This window comes from Rhizophagus irregularis, chromosome 18 (genome assembly GCF_026210795.1).
Source record: "Rhizophagus irregularis chromosome 18, complete sequence".
Taxonomy (NCBI): Eukaryota; Fungi; Glomeromycota; class Glomeromycetes; order Glomerales; family Glomeraceae; genus Rhizophagus; species Rhizophagus irregularis.
The window spans coordinates 2,428,306-2,443,152 of record NC_089446.1 but is presented as its reverse complement, the minus strand read 5'-3'; the positions used below and the strand labels follow the sequence as shown (position 1 = coordinate 2,443,152).

Sequence of the window (14,847 nt, the reverse complement as noted above, 5' to 3'; positions counted from 1 at the left end):
TTTTTCTTTACTTGTCTCCCCTCATATCGGAATATTTTAGATATTTGAAATGTTTCTCCTCCTCAAACTCTTTAAATTACCCAAGAAGATTTCATTTCGCTTACTTTCTATTGAAACTTTTGTATATAGACATTAGTACGGTTATAAAGTATGTGAAAATACTTAATTCATAATTCACCACCAATTAGCTTATAAAATTCAACCATGAATGAACAATTAATAACCAATTAGCTGTGGAATTCTTCAACAAATATATATATCTTAAGTTTGTTATCATACTTTTATAAAAAGTATCCTGCAGCGAACAAGTTAAATAAAATATGGTAACAATCATTGGTAGATCTTTTGTGTAACAATTTCAATCAAAGATTTATGGACTTGCGATATGTAATATATTGCTTTAACTGGTTTAATTAGAGGTGATGGAACAAAATTCGTTTGCTCGTATAGGCTTGAAATTACTTACGAAACGGGGCTATCAATAATTTCATGGAAAGTAAACGCGATATCAATACTTGCGAACCAAAATTGGTGAAGGTTGGCGTCACTTTGGTGAGCTGAATGACAAACTTTTCACTATTCATAACTTTAACATTAAGGAAGTACTTAGTGAAACTCTTCAAAGACTAGTAGATTTTACCGAATATAGCAGCATTTTCCGTTGCATTTCTACATGAAAGAATGTGAGATGGAAGGAGAGATAAAATAAAGTGATTATAGTGAATTCAATTAACTGTATTTGAGAGTTAATCGCTTGGTAGAATTAAAGGCATGTCTCGCTCATGTTTCCGTTAATATTATTAGTAAAATTAATCATGTAGAAAGTAAGTTAATGTAAATAAGTACCTAGGTTGAGTTTAGTGAAATCTATTGCTTCTATGGATTCTAGAAAATAAAAAATAATTGTACAGTGATATGAAGAACATATTGTAGCCCGGTAGTGTGAAAGAACGTTTTAGTAGACGATTATGGATTAATTAACAGTCATTACTTTTGACTGGCAGATTATGGCTGGCCGTAGGTAAATTGCAACAATAATTTACGCGAAGGTGAAGATTTATTTTATATCAAGAGACTATATAGTTACAAAAAAAAGAGATACTTATAATCATGCTGAAAATTGTAAATCATATCACCTTGATTAAATCTTCCATTCCGTTTGGTAACAACATTGATTGTGTCTTTGACCTTATTAGCTCAATCGACAACATATACATGAATTTACTGTTCCATTGATGCCTATAATTTTATTGGATATATTTTTACTTCCTCCATTATAAGGGGCAATGCCACGATATATTTGCAATATATGGACTTATGTGTAGGCAAATTGGAGATTTTATTGCTATACAAGGAAAAAAAAGAAAAAAAAATCAATACATAGAATTATTGCATTTTTCACATAGCGTAAAAAAGAATTGCACTTAAGATCATGATGTAATGGTACGGCCATCAGCTATTGATTGGGCTATGTTACAATAAGCGAAAAATCTTGAGGATGAATTACAGTATGTGGCTATTAATTAAATGGACAGAAACAAATAGACGAGTATGTATTTTATATATACAGTACCATAGCTTATTCTAAATGAAATAAAAATCCAATATAGTAACGTTATTGCTTTATGTTAGTTTATGATGGATTCGCAACTTTTACCATCTTCTCTGGAAATCCCATTTTTTTTCTACTGTAAATCTGCAGTATCAACAGTAATTCGCAGAAAAAGTTGGTTCACGACCCATATCTTGATACGCCATGTCAGGTATTAACAAATAGTCACGTGACATGTTACGAAACTCCTTATAGCATGAAACTTTTTTAAAGATATCACAAAGAAAAACAAGAAGTAGGAGAACATTTTATAAACTATAGACACTGTCATTAATCGCTAAATAGTCTTTTTATTGCCTAGATCTCACGTATTGCTGATTTCTCTAATCAATTCTGGATTTGATTATCCTACACAGGGTCCGACCAATATGAGAACTATTGTACAAAGTTACTCATGTGTACAAGGTCGTTATGAAGCTACTGCTCGAGAATGGAATATGCTAGTAGATTATGTTTACGCGTATTCCTATATAAAAAAGTTTACGAAATATCCGCAATAATTGCCTGGAAAATGGATTTTTTTTTTTAATTGAGAAACTGGTGCCGGCTATAGCAGAAGTAACTGCTGATATTCAAGAGTGCAACCGTTCGAATAATCTGAATACAATAATCATTCAAGAAGTTACGAGTCACTAGAATTGTATTCCATGTGGTTGTAGATAAAAATACTCGTCCTTGGAAGATAGACATATCTGAAAATGGGACAATTAAGCCAGAAGAACATCTGTCGAATTTTATCCAATTCTCGAACTTCTTATAAAGGTATGCTCCATGTGTTTAGTTTGTTCCTTTCTATATTGATATCTTTATTTCTTGTTTGAATGATTCGGATTATTTAAAATATTTAAGAAAAAAAATTTGAAAAGATATAGTCATTTGAAAGGCAGACTTGGCAAAGATGTTGATATAAGGTATGCTTTTTTTTAATATTTTAAAAGTATATTTAAAATGGCACTATGTATTTCATTTAAAATATAATATTTTTGTAGTTTATGGAACGATACAATTACAAATATTATAAGTGTGATAATTATTAACTTTACAAGGAGATTGAATGTTTTCCATGAATATATAAATAACTTCCTTATTTGTTTAGTTCTCAACAATAAGATAATTTCAGTTAAAACATTTGAAGCATCAACTTTACTATATTGTCACTTATTTGATTTTAATGAGATGATAGATAATAAGCCATCATTATGTTTTTATTCCATCTATTGCAAGAATTGTGATGGGTTTAGCATCTATCTTACTGAATGGATTTCATATGCAATAAAATAATAAAGTATTAAGGTGAATAAGTGATATATTAAGAGACAGATATATATATATAATTTTATATTTTATATTCTTTATAAATTTGATTAGTCTGAAGTGTAATAGAGCATTATATATTTCTATACTAAAGTAATACAAAATGTCCTATTGTCCAATTCTTAATATTTTATTTATATATGCATTAAAAATAATACTTTAAAACTTTATAATAGTTTTTATTTTTTGGTAAATTATTAAACTTCATTTATTAACTTAATGGTAGAAACTAAATTAGTATTATTATTTTATAATACAAAGAATTGTAAAAGAATTTCCAAGAAAAAACAGAAAAAAATCTTAAAAAGAAATTTAAATTGGAAATAGTTTAGATTATAAAATCAAATAGTAATATAAATAAAAAATTATTATATAATTTTATGGTTTTTACTTTAGGGGTAATCATCACCATTGGCCAGAATTATCAATTTTTACCAGTATTATATTTTTTTAATGCTGAGCTGATTGATTGTCATAATTTCAGTCACCAGTAGTGATTATTACCTCTAGTGATAATTAGAAAATATAATGAATTATTATGTTTTTATTATTTTCTTTTATAATTTATATACTATATTATTTATCACATGAATTTTACCAATTATTTGCTAATCATTTTTAATTACTAATTTAAAGTATTACTTAAAAAATTTATATATAATATTTAATACAACCAAAAATCTGGCAAATAAAACTTTATTGTTCAAATTGAATTATTGTCAGCTAATTTTATAAATAATACTTTTTAATTTATACAATTTATATATTTTTTTAATATAAATGGTATAATAATTATTATATTTCAAACTTTTTAAATTAATAAATATCAACTTTGTCCCAAATATGTGACTATACTGTATTATATATCATATGATTTTTTTATATAATCATTTGGCAAATTATTTTTATTTACACTTCTATGAAAAGTTCTCGACCAATTCTTAAAATCAACGCGTTTTTTTTATAAAAAATTTTTCATTTATATTAAACTTTATAGTGAAAAACCCTAATTTGAAGTGTTTATTTGCTCAATTGTTAGTAAAATTTCGCAGAAATATTTAATTTTCATGGTGGTAAAAAATTTGACTTTTTAACCAGGACAGATACAACAAAACTGATGCCAGAACTTGATTCTTTGACATAAAAATAGCTTATGGGCCAAAAATCAGGACGATTGGATCAGCAGTTGTTAAGAAATCCACATCTGAAAATCATCAAAAATCGGTAAAAATGATGATTTACATATGAAATTCGTAAAAATTCATGGGTTTTAGAGGTGGATTTCTCAACAACTGCTGATCCAATCGTCCTAATTTTTGGCCCATAAGCTATTTTTATGTCAAAGAATCAAGTTCTGGCGTCAGTTTTGTTGTATCTGTCCTGGTTAAAAAGTCAAATTTTTTACCACCATGAAAATTAAATATTTCTGCGAAATTTTACTAACAATCACTGGTAAAAAAATGGTCTATCCTACACATATCCTACACATATCTTACATATATCGGGTACTCAAAATGTAGAAAATCATACACAAATAATACACATATCATACACATATCGGGTACTTATATATATAGTATACCTATCAGTAGCCTGATATATGTATGATATATATATTAGTACCCGATATATGTATGATATGTGTATTATTTGTGTATGATTTTCTACATTTTAAGTACCCAATATGTGTAAGATATGTGTAGGATAAATCATTTTTTTACCAGTGAATTGAGCAAATAAACACTTCAAATTAGGGTTTTTCACTATAAAGTTTAATATAAATGAAAAATTTTTTATTAAAAAACCCTGGCATTATTGATTTTAGGGTGGTCGGAGACTTTTCACTGGGAAGTGTACATTGTATATATAATTACGTGTTATTAATAATTAATTATAATACTAATAACCAATAAAATTTAAATTTGCCTATTCATAAAAACATATATTCCTATTCAACATAGCAGGCTTTCCGATTTTTGAATAATCACATGATGATCAGCATATGTATTATTTTTAGTTTTCTATTTAATAAATTATCTGTTATGACACCATAATAAATAACTAAAATTCACATTTTCTAGTAATTTTTAAATGACGTAATACTGACATAATTGTTTGTATATAGATACGTATTTTATTGGCTGAATATCATACGTATCGCACATGCGATACGTACTTAATTTATTTTAATTGTACCACAAAAAATTTAATAGCGAAGGACAATAAAAAAAATTGATTCTTCAGGTCTTATTTAAACGTATTACAAAGGAATCTGGCTATTGGAAGTGGAATCCAGAAGTTATAAACACTTGAAACCTTCTTATAAAACGAAAATAAGTATAGTATGTTTATATTATTTGGCTTTACAAAGAATTTTTGACAAAAAATAGTTGAAATCAAATAAAGATATATTTTAACACTCCAGGTTCTTTTTAAGTGTAAGTTATAAAGTTTTAAATAAGTTTAATGTCAAAAAAATTCTTTATTGATAGAACTCCTTACCATTTAAAGGATTAGATAGGATTTTTAGAAATTTTTTTTCCTTTATTAATAAACTAATTATTTCTTTATCTTTTTTAAGAGTTGACTTATGAATTTCATCAGTATATTCTATTAAAAGCTTAAACAACATCCTTTAAATAAAGTGAAAGGAGTTTTATAGCTACAACTATTGGTAAGAAATATAATTTAAATTTTGTGTCAGGTTTTGATTGTAATAACATTATTATTAATTTATCAACATTAAATGAATAATTTTATATTCTTTTGAAAGGGGTAAATGGGCTCTAATTTTGGAATCAAAAATCATGCAAATTGAATTATTAGATAAGAAGATATTTACGTTCAAATGCAAGAGTTTATATCAAATTGATAGTAAATGTGTTGAGCGTATTTATTAAGGAACCAATGATTCAATCAATGCGATTTTTAACTTTTTGAATAGATCTCATTCTTTCCTTTCAAATAAATATAAATTCATTTTTCTAGTATGCATATATGTTGAGTTATTTATGACTTTGCAACAGGAATTATAATGGATTTTTAATTTATATGGAAGGTACATATTAAAATTCTTGAATTTATTTCAGATTCTAATAAAATTTTTTTTGCAAATATATTTTATTAATATTTATTAGTTTGCAAGATTTAAAGTACGATTATTATGTGAGTTTTTAAATCTACCAGTCATTTATATTAAAAAATTACGTAAAATGCAAGTTACTACTTGCAAAAATCGGTCAATAATAATTCAATTTGAATAAAACTTTGTATGATTAAAATTTAAAGTGCAATAAATTTATTTGCAATATTTGAGGTCATATTAATATGTAGAATTTTATGCAATGTCTTGTAACGGCATTTTATATCATGTGATAAAATCAGAAAATGATCGGCAAATTAATGTAATAAATGAGAAAGCCCGCTATGCTTTCCTATTCACAAATTTATATGAAGATTCCAAAAGACTTTTTTAAAAAAATAAATCTTTTAAAGTTGGTAAATAAAGTTTAAGAGCATGACTTTCTAACCTACCCTTTTATGTTAAATATTACAGAAATCTATATTGTATAGAAATTTATGTTGCTATTTTATATAAATTTATTATATTAATTAATATAAAATCTTATATAATATATAATACTCTTAATATATACCATTTATATAAAATTATAAATTACATATAATTTTACATGAAATTGCAAATAATCTATTACAAATGCAAACTATAGGAATAATTTTATATTTATTGGAAAAAAAAAGTAAGTTTTATCTGATAAATTAAAAATTACATAAATTGAGTTACTACTTAATAAATAAGTGCATTCATAACATTTATTTTAAATTTGATTATTAATATCACTGGTAAAAAAATGATTTATCATACACATATCTTACACATATTTTATATATATTAGGTACTTAAAATATAAAAAATCTTACATAAATAATACATATATCATATACACATTAGGTACTTATATATATACAATCAACCCTTATTATAACGAACCTTAAGGTTCAGACCTTAACTTCGCTATAAGACTATAGTGAAGATTTTAAGAGATTTGATTGGTTAATTCATTATAGTAAGGGGATAGTTGTCTGAAAAATTCATTATATCAAGGATTTGCTAATTAAGGTTTAACTGTATCATACACATATCAGATACCTGATAGGTATACAATATATATAAGTATCCAATATGTGTATGATATGTATATTATTTGTGTAAATTTTGAGTACCTGATATATATAAGATATGTGCAAGATATATGTAGAATAGATCATTTTTTTACCAGTATATTTTTATATATTGTAATTTAATTTAAATAATATTTGATTTTAAATTAAAAATGTATTTTACTTAAAGTTCTAAATAGTTTGAATTAGTTCAGATTGGAAAGTAATATTGGTTCATTTCAGTCTAGTTTAGTTTATACTAAAAGATAATCTAGAATTAGACCAGACTAAATCAGTTATTTTAGTCTAGTCCAGTTTAGTCCTATAATAAAAAATGGTGCAAAAACATTTTTTAATTATAATTATTTTAAAAAATGTTTCATAACATTTTTTTGTTAAATAATTAAAATAATATTGCAAAAAATATTTTTTTAATTGAAAAAATATTTTACATTTTTTTAATTAAAATTTACTTTGAAAAAATATTTCACAATATTTTTTCATTAAATTAATTAAAAATGGTACAAAACTGTTTTTTTAATTAAAATTATTTTGAAAAAATATCTTGCAATATTTTTTCATTAAAATTTGATTTACCTATGATTGATAGAAACATAAATTTAAACTGAACACTAAAAATATAACACTAAAAATACTAAAAAAAGTAATAGTATCACTAAAAAATGTCTTTTATTATCATACTTTCATACTTTGTACTATGTTGCAAATTTTTAATTTATTCTCATGATTGTCAAAAAAAAAATAAAAAGTTAATATTTAATTAAAAAAAAATATAAAATGTAAAAATTATGAGTAAAAAAAAAATTAATTTATTATTTAAATGCCATAAAAAATTTTTAAGAAATAAGAAAATTTAAATCAAGGATAAAAATTTAACGTATAAATAGTACAGCCATGTGACTTTATAAAGATATTTTTAGAATCAGGGGACATAAACAAAAAGTGTTATATACATAAACAAATTTAAGGTTATACCTGATCCTTAAATTTTATTGGCCATACACGTATGCAGACAGACAATACTTGTATGGTTTGGAGTAGTATGGAAGTGTCCTACACTTATGCTTAGACAAAAATTCAGGAGAAATTTTATTGCAAAAAATAAACCAAATAGCAAAATTTTACCAATTAAAATTATCACAAATCATGTTGTGGTACTAAGTCATGCGATGAAATTTAAAAATGCCAAGAAAAATATTAAGAAAAAAATTCTCACATAGTAATTCACAATAAACGCTAAAATTTAATATACTGTGTCTTAAATATTTATTATTCAATAAAAATTAATTCACTTATGAAAATTACTCAAATATTATTGTCAAAGTGATGGTTTTTTAGTTAAAAACAAGTATAATTAACATATAAATAAAAAAGATTTAAAAATAAAAAATTTAACCTAAAATAATCTATCTGCTATATAAATTCTATCTTCTAAAAAGCTATTATTACCTATTGTTCTAGTAATTATATACTATTTTTTTTATATTATTGTTATCCCTTAAATGGTAATGCAAGCAAATTTGCCTGCAATTTTTAAAATAAATTATATTCAAATACAAACTTTGTCAATATGATTTGGATTATCCTATAATTCCACAGTCATATTGATTTACATTCTTAACATCAATTGTATAGTTTAATATATGGCTAATTACCAAAATTAGATACAAATTAACCTCAAAAAAAATAACAAATTAATTTTCTTTATCATAATATTCTACTTCATTACAAAGTATTTTAATACAGTCAATCCTTATTATAATGAACCCTAGGTTCCAGACCTCAACTTCGCTATAGGGCTATAGTGAAGATTTTAAGAGATTTAATTGGTTAATTCGTTATAACAAGGGGAAATTTATTATAGTTGTCTGAAAAATTCACTATATTAAGGGTTCGCTATATCAAGGTTTGACTGTATACTTATTTATTTTTATTATGAAATTTCAAACCCTAATAAACAAAATAGAGATGATAAAATTTAACTTTATACATTTTTTTACAAGTTCACAAAAATAATTTTTTTTTTAAAATTCTATGTAAATCAAATTGCCAGTTCTAAATATTAAAAATCATAATAATAAAAGTTGTTTCCCATAACAAAATCTACATATTCTATTAAGCTTTATTATAGTCATAATCAAATTCCAATAAGATTGTTAAAGTTGAATGCAAAATTTTCAAAATTTTTTGTCAACTAAAAAATACAACTTTTGACCAATAGTTAATCTTCAATTTTATAATATAAAATTAACAAATAATAATTTTTGTCACATAAATTAAGATTTAAGCTCTTTGCAAAAAAAAATTTTATTAAAATGACTTCATTTTTCATAAAATTAGATAAGAACTGAATTTTTGGTAAAATTGCAGAAAAATTTGCCTGCAATGTCTTATCATTTTGCTAAGAGTTTGTGTGATGCACTCAAATTGAAAAACTAAATAAAAATATATATACCAAAACTTCCACTATTTGAAATTAATTTACAGGTTACTCTTCATAAAAATAGAAAGAGATTATATATAAACTAAAAGCAAGAGAAAATACTAGAATTACTTATTATTTCTCTAATTGTTTTGGTTAAATATTCTTCTGTTGGTTAATAACTATTTATTCTTTGGCTAATTGTTTATTCTCATTCTATTTAGTATATTATTCTTCTAATCACGTGATTATCTTGGTTTCAAGGGTTACAGCATTAATAAACTATTTATTGATATTAAAGGTATAATTTTACTACTATTTGACATATCTCAGTAAAACAATTCAATGAATCTTAATTCATTTATATATGATCACTAAATGGTGAATAATGTTAAGTTTTGCATTTTTTAAAAATTTTTGAATATTAAAAATTGAAATACTAATAATTTTAAATTAAAACTTTATATTTTTTTTTCTTTTTTTCAGTTTGTTTAAATTGAAATTTCTTTTTATTTTTTATTTTTTATATAAATATTAGTTTATTTTTTTAGATACACTTTCTTTTATAAGATGGATAAATAAAACAGCTGAACAGGTAAATGGAATGGGTGATATGTATTAATTAAGAAATGTTTCTAATGTTCTTTTTTCTTTTTGTAAATATCAGACTCTTGGAATTGAAATGAGATAATAGGTAGTTTTTTTAATTTATTTTTAAGAAATGTTTTTTAATGTTTCTTTTTCTTTATTATAAAGACATCAGATTATTAGGGTTGGCTAGACTTATGCTAAAGAGATAAGAGGTGGTGTATTTTTTTTAATTTATTTTATGAAACATTTTCTAACATTTTATTATAGGGATGCTGGCTTTTTTTTTGGGATGAATGGGACAGGTAAATAAGGGTGGATGGTATATATTAATTGAAGAACATTTCTAATGTTCTTTCTTCTTTTTGTAGAGACTCCAGACTCTTGGAATTGGATGAATTGGACTTATCTTAACAAGATAAAGTGGGAGTGGTGTTTTTTAAATTTATTTTTAAGAAATGTTTTCTAATGTTTCTTTTTCTTTTATTATAAAGATGTCGGACTTAGAAAAACGTTTATTTTTGATTTTTCTAAAAATTTTTCTATTTTTTATGGCATTAAGATTGCGACATTAAGACATTACGGCAGAATTACGATATTACGGCAGAATTATAGTATTACAACATAGTGCAGCAAGAGTCGTAAAATTCCATGTGCCGTAATATTACGTAACATTTTTTATAAGGTAAAATTATAAGACAAGAAGGGTTGATAAAATTACTAGTAATTTGAAATTTTGTCCGGAGACCTTTATTAGAATTTAGAAATAAGCGGGGTCCTGCTGACATTCAAGTCATGAGAACCTGTTAGTGATAGTCATATTATGTGGTTATTAGAAGAGCCAAATTTAGGAATAGATAGGCCTTAGGATATAATAGTTATTAGAAAATTTCATCATGTATTTGTCTCGATCAAAATTGTATTACGAAAGACAATTTAGAAGAGATGAAAACAACGCGAGCTAAGTTATTAAAAAATTTGACGCGTCATTTAGTATCGTGTGATTTTAAAATTTTTGTAAATCACCACCACGTGTATTATTGGGTAGTGAAGTCACTCACTCAATTTTCGCGCAAAAATCGAATCAAAGTTATAGCCCATTAAGAGCTTTATCAAGGAATATTTACTTGAACATAAGGTGGAGTGGAATACTGTAAAAATGAAATGTAATGGCAAGAATGAACAGAGATCTTATTTTTACATATTGCTAATTTTTTGCGCTTCGGAATAATGCAATAGATCTGAAATTACCACTTTTCGGGAAAGTTCTCTTTTAAAGTCTTTATATGTTTTGCATGGGCGGAAGTGAAGAAGATAATTTCGAAATTTTGATAGCAATAGAAAGGATTATATGGTGGAAATTATTGGATATTTTATTTCAGAAATTCAGAAAAAATCAATAGTTATGCAAGAGATTAAATATATGACATGCTTTCAAGGGAGAGAAGAGAGTACGCGGAACCTCTCTAGCATTTTTCGCATTTCCTGAAAAATTAATAGTTTACTTTTTTTAATTTTATATATATACTAAATTATTATTATATTACAATAAATTTATTTTTTATACAAATTTTTTTTATACAAATTATTAGTGATTATGAAGTTGAAATGTCTATTTTATCTTCTTGAACCTGAAATACACAATATTTCTACTTTTTTCTCTGCGAGTTTGCGATAAATTCTTTTGAGCTTTTCAACGCAATTTCCGGCATCAGAACCGATGTAGTGTAATAATTTTTACTCCTCTGCAACATTATGAATAATAAAAATGACATTAGAATATAAAATATTTGAGCAAAATATGTTCCTTATCTCACCTAAGAATAGGAACGTATTCAGGCATTTCACGAGTTCCAATCACTCCCTGAAGCGCCTCAATAATTTTGCTTAAATTGATCAATCTTCGAAGATGATAGATACGATCTCGCTTCAGCGCTAAGTTTGAACTTGCGATGTCGACGACTTTTGTACAGCCGTTTGAAGGCCAGCAAATGGCAATGACTATAGTTGTTCAAATTTCATATTATATAGAAATTTTGAATTGTCTGTGTTGTCTGTGTTGCTAAATTTTAGCTGATATATACACGAGGTCTGATTGCATAGTAACCTGTAATGATGTGACGACAAAAATCAAAAATTTAATAATATATAGCACATTTTGATAGACATGAGAATCTTACCTAAAATATATGGAGCTGGGTCATAGATCCATATAAGTTTGCTCACAAGTTCTTTTTTTAGAACTGCATTGTTTGTAAGCGATTTTTCCTATCTTCTAAACGGACAAACATTATCGATAATTAAACCACAGTCGGGGCGATCACTCTCAGTGCTCGTGCCTTTAGCGCTATTTTGGACAGATTTACTGTCGTATATGAGGAATTCTAAAGGTAATTGGATGTTATTACCCCATAATTGAACGGAATATTCTGTTCCATCTTGTTGAAGTGGGTTTTTGAAAATAGCGGATCCATAAGAGCTGAAAAGCACTTTCCGTCTCACTAATCCGAAATAAGATTCTGAGATCATGAGCACTGCAAGGATTATTAAGTCTGTTGAAATCAAACCTTCAAATTCATACTGAAGGAGGGGTATCTTAATATTTAGTTTTCTATCAATGTGGTCTTTAAGATATTTAGCATCTGGAAGTGTCAACCTGGTTTCTTCCTAAATTCATCGAGAATTGAATGCTGACATCATGGACTATGAATGCAGAAAAGAAACATTGTAGAAAATGATGGAATAAAATGGTAATGCAAATATAACGATAGTTTCTATTACGCATTCTCCTCTTTCTTCCAAGATCTAATGGTTGTAAAAAATGATGATAGTGAGTTTATTAGCAGATATGTCAACAGAAAATAACTGCAAATTTCTTGTTCGAGAGGTAAAACGTTGGGAGACACTTACCAGTGGAAGTGGAAACAATGACGACATAAATGTCCCGTGTATCAGTTTCCTTAGCCTTAAAATAATCTTTCAAGCAGGAATCGAGGGATCATCATTTCGCCTCCAAGTTTACTTTTGATGCCATCTACAGTAAATTCTTTAAGATTGTCTTTTTCTTCATCAACCTTCTTACTGTCAACTTTTCAAAGATCAATATATTCAGAACTTCAAGCTATATCTTTTATGAATTGCCTACGAAAGAGCTTCTCTTTTAAGTGTGAAACTTTAAAATTGGGGAACTTGATTTCAATATTATCATCAGTATAATATTTTTCGTGAGACTTTTTTCGGAACTTAGAATCATTTTGTTCCTGTTAAAAGCGATTAGAAAATTTGAGAAAATTTGAGAGAAGTCTAAGGTTTATATACTTTATATACTTTTCTGAATACATCGTGACAGTTTTGTGGCTTGTAGTGACGTAATACAGCAAATAATATAGATACTCCGATGAAGCATAGTAAAAAAAGTAATTTAGTACATGGAAAAAAAACAATTAATATCAATTTAGATGCGATTCTCAGCGGTATTTATTAAAAAAGGTTTACATAATTTTTAGGTCATACGATTGACCGTATTTGACTCTAATCAGTGTGTTTTTAATTAATAAAGCGCAGTAATGCTCCTGTGATGTTACTCTGACCACCAGCCGTTTGATTATTTTTTCTGAGCCTAAACATTATGGACTTGTTTAAAAGAAACCGACATATCGCAGTTTGAAAGAAGTGTTGAAGAAAAATACGGACGAGACATTTCGCAATTAAGGTATGAATGAAGAGTGATTAAAAATCACCAGTCACGTGATTCGATAAATTTGTTCATAAATTTGCAGTATAAAGGATTTTTACTTATAAATATATATGCATATTACTTTAAAATTAAAAAGTAAAAATTTTATATAAAATTTTATACTGAATTAAAAGTTTAACTAGTATTAATAAATTTAATTAGTAAATATAATTTTAATCTGAATTTTATATAAATTTATATTATTATCTTAATTTCAAATTAATTTAATCTTAATTTTAATTTAATTTTAATTAAAGAATTTATAAAGATACCTAATATTATTTAATATAATTGAAATTTTAAAATAGCTTTAAATTGATTTTTAAAAAATGTAATTTAGCAAAAATTTTGAATTTGAATATTTTTTATATATAAAAAAAAGTATTAATTATATATCTGATATATATAATTTAATTATTTATATTTTAAGTTAAAGAATTTAAATAATTTCAGATATAATTTTAGCTATTAAATAAATTAAGTTATTTACTATAAAAGATAATTTTGGATTTCAGATTTAATAAAATACAGTTTTACTATAAAAATTAATTTTAAACCTATTTATAATTAAAAATGAGTTTTGCTAACTTGCCCTCTGAGTTAAATAATTTGAGTTAAATTACCCTTCTAAAATTTATATTTTACATCAATATTTTTTTTTTAAAAAAAAATTATTTGTATTATTATTCATTTCACTTTATATAGATTTTATTTATTTGGATATTATAAAGTATAATGACCAATTTTTCTTATATTTTTGACAATATCTCTCATTTTTTATTGTAATCATAATTTACATTTTTTTTTGAAAATTTGGGTAAATTATATAAATTTACTAGTAGGTTAAATCATCCAGGTTAAATTACCCTAGGTTAAAATTAGTCTTATACATTAAAAATTTATTATTATAATATTATATATTGGATATTGCTAAATATTACCAGTGATAACGGTCATCAGTAGTAGATTTAT

At 25.1% G+C, this 14,847-nt stretch overlaps 2 protein-coding genes across 2 annotated transcripts; one reads left to right on the top strand and one right to left on the bottom strand.

Annotated features, from left to right (window-relative positions):
• Positions 1-1,498: 1,498 nt before the first annotated feature.
• OCT59_010182 (uncharacterized protein) lies at positions 1,499-2,893 on the top strand (the record flags this gene model as incomplete). The annotated part of the gene is made up of 7 exons (XM_066132860.1): positions 1,499-1,549; positions 1,633-1,726; positions 1,826-1,847; positions 1,914-2,072; positions 2,329-2,374; positions 2,462-2,523; positions 2,602-2,893. 7 exons carry the CDS (start codon positions 1,499-1,501, stop codon positions 2,891-2,893), a joined length of 726 nt encoding a protein of 241 aa, XP_066000466.1.
• A 9,514-nt stretch (positions 2,894-12,407) lies between these two features.
• On the bottom strand, positions 12,408-13,076 carry OCT59_010181 (uncharacterized protein; the record flags this gene model as incomplete). Its single annotated transcript, XM_025324778.1, has 2 exons — positions 12,408-12,806; positions 13,050-13,076. The coding sequence occupies 2 exons, from the start codon at positions 13,074-13,076 to the stop codon at positions 12,408-12,410; spliced, it is 426 nt and encodes a 141-aa protein (XP_025184404.1).
• Positions 13,077-14,847: the final 1,771 nt, after the last annotated feature.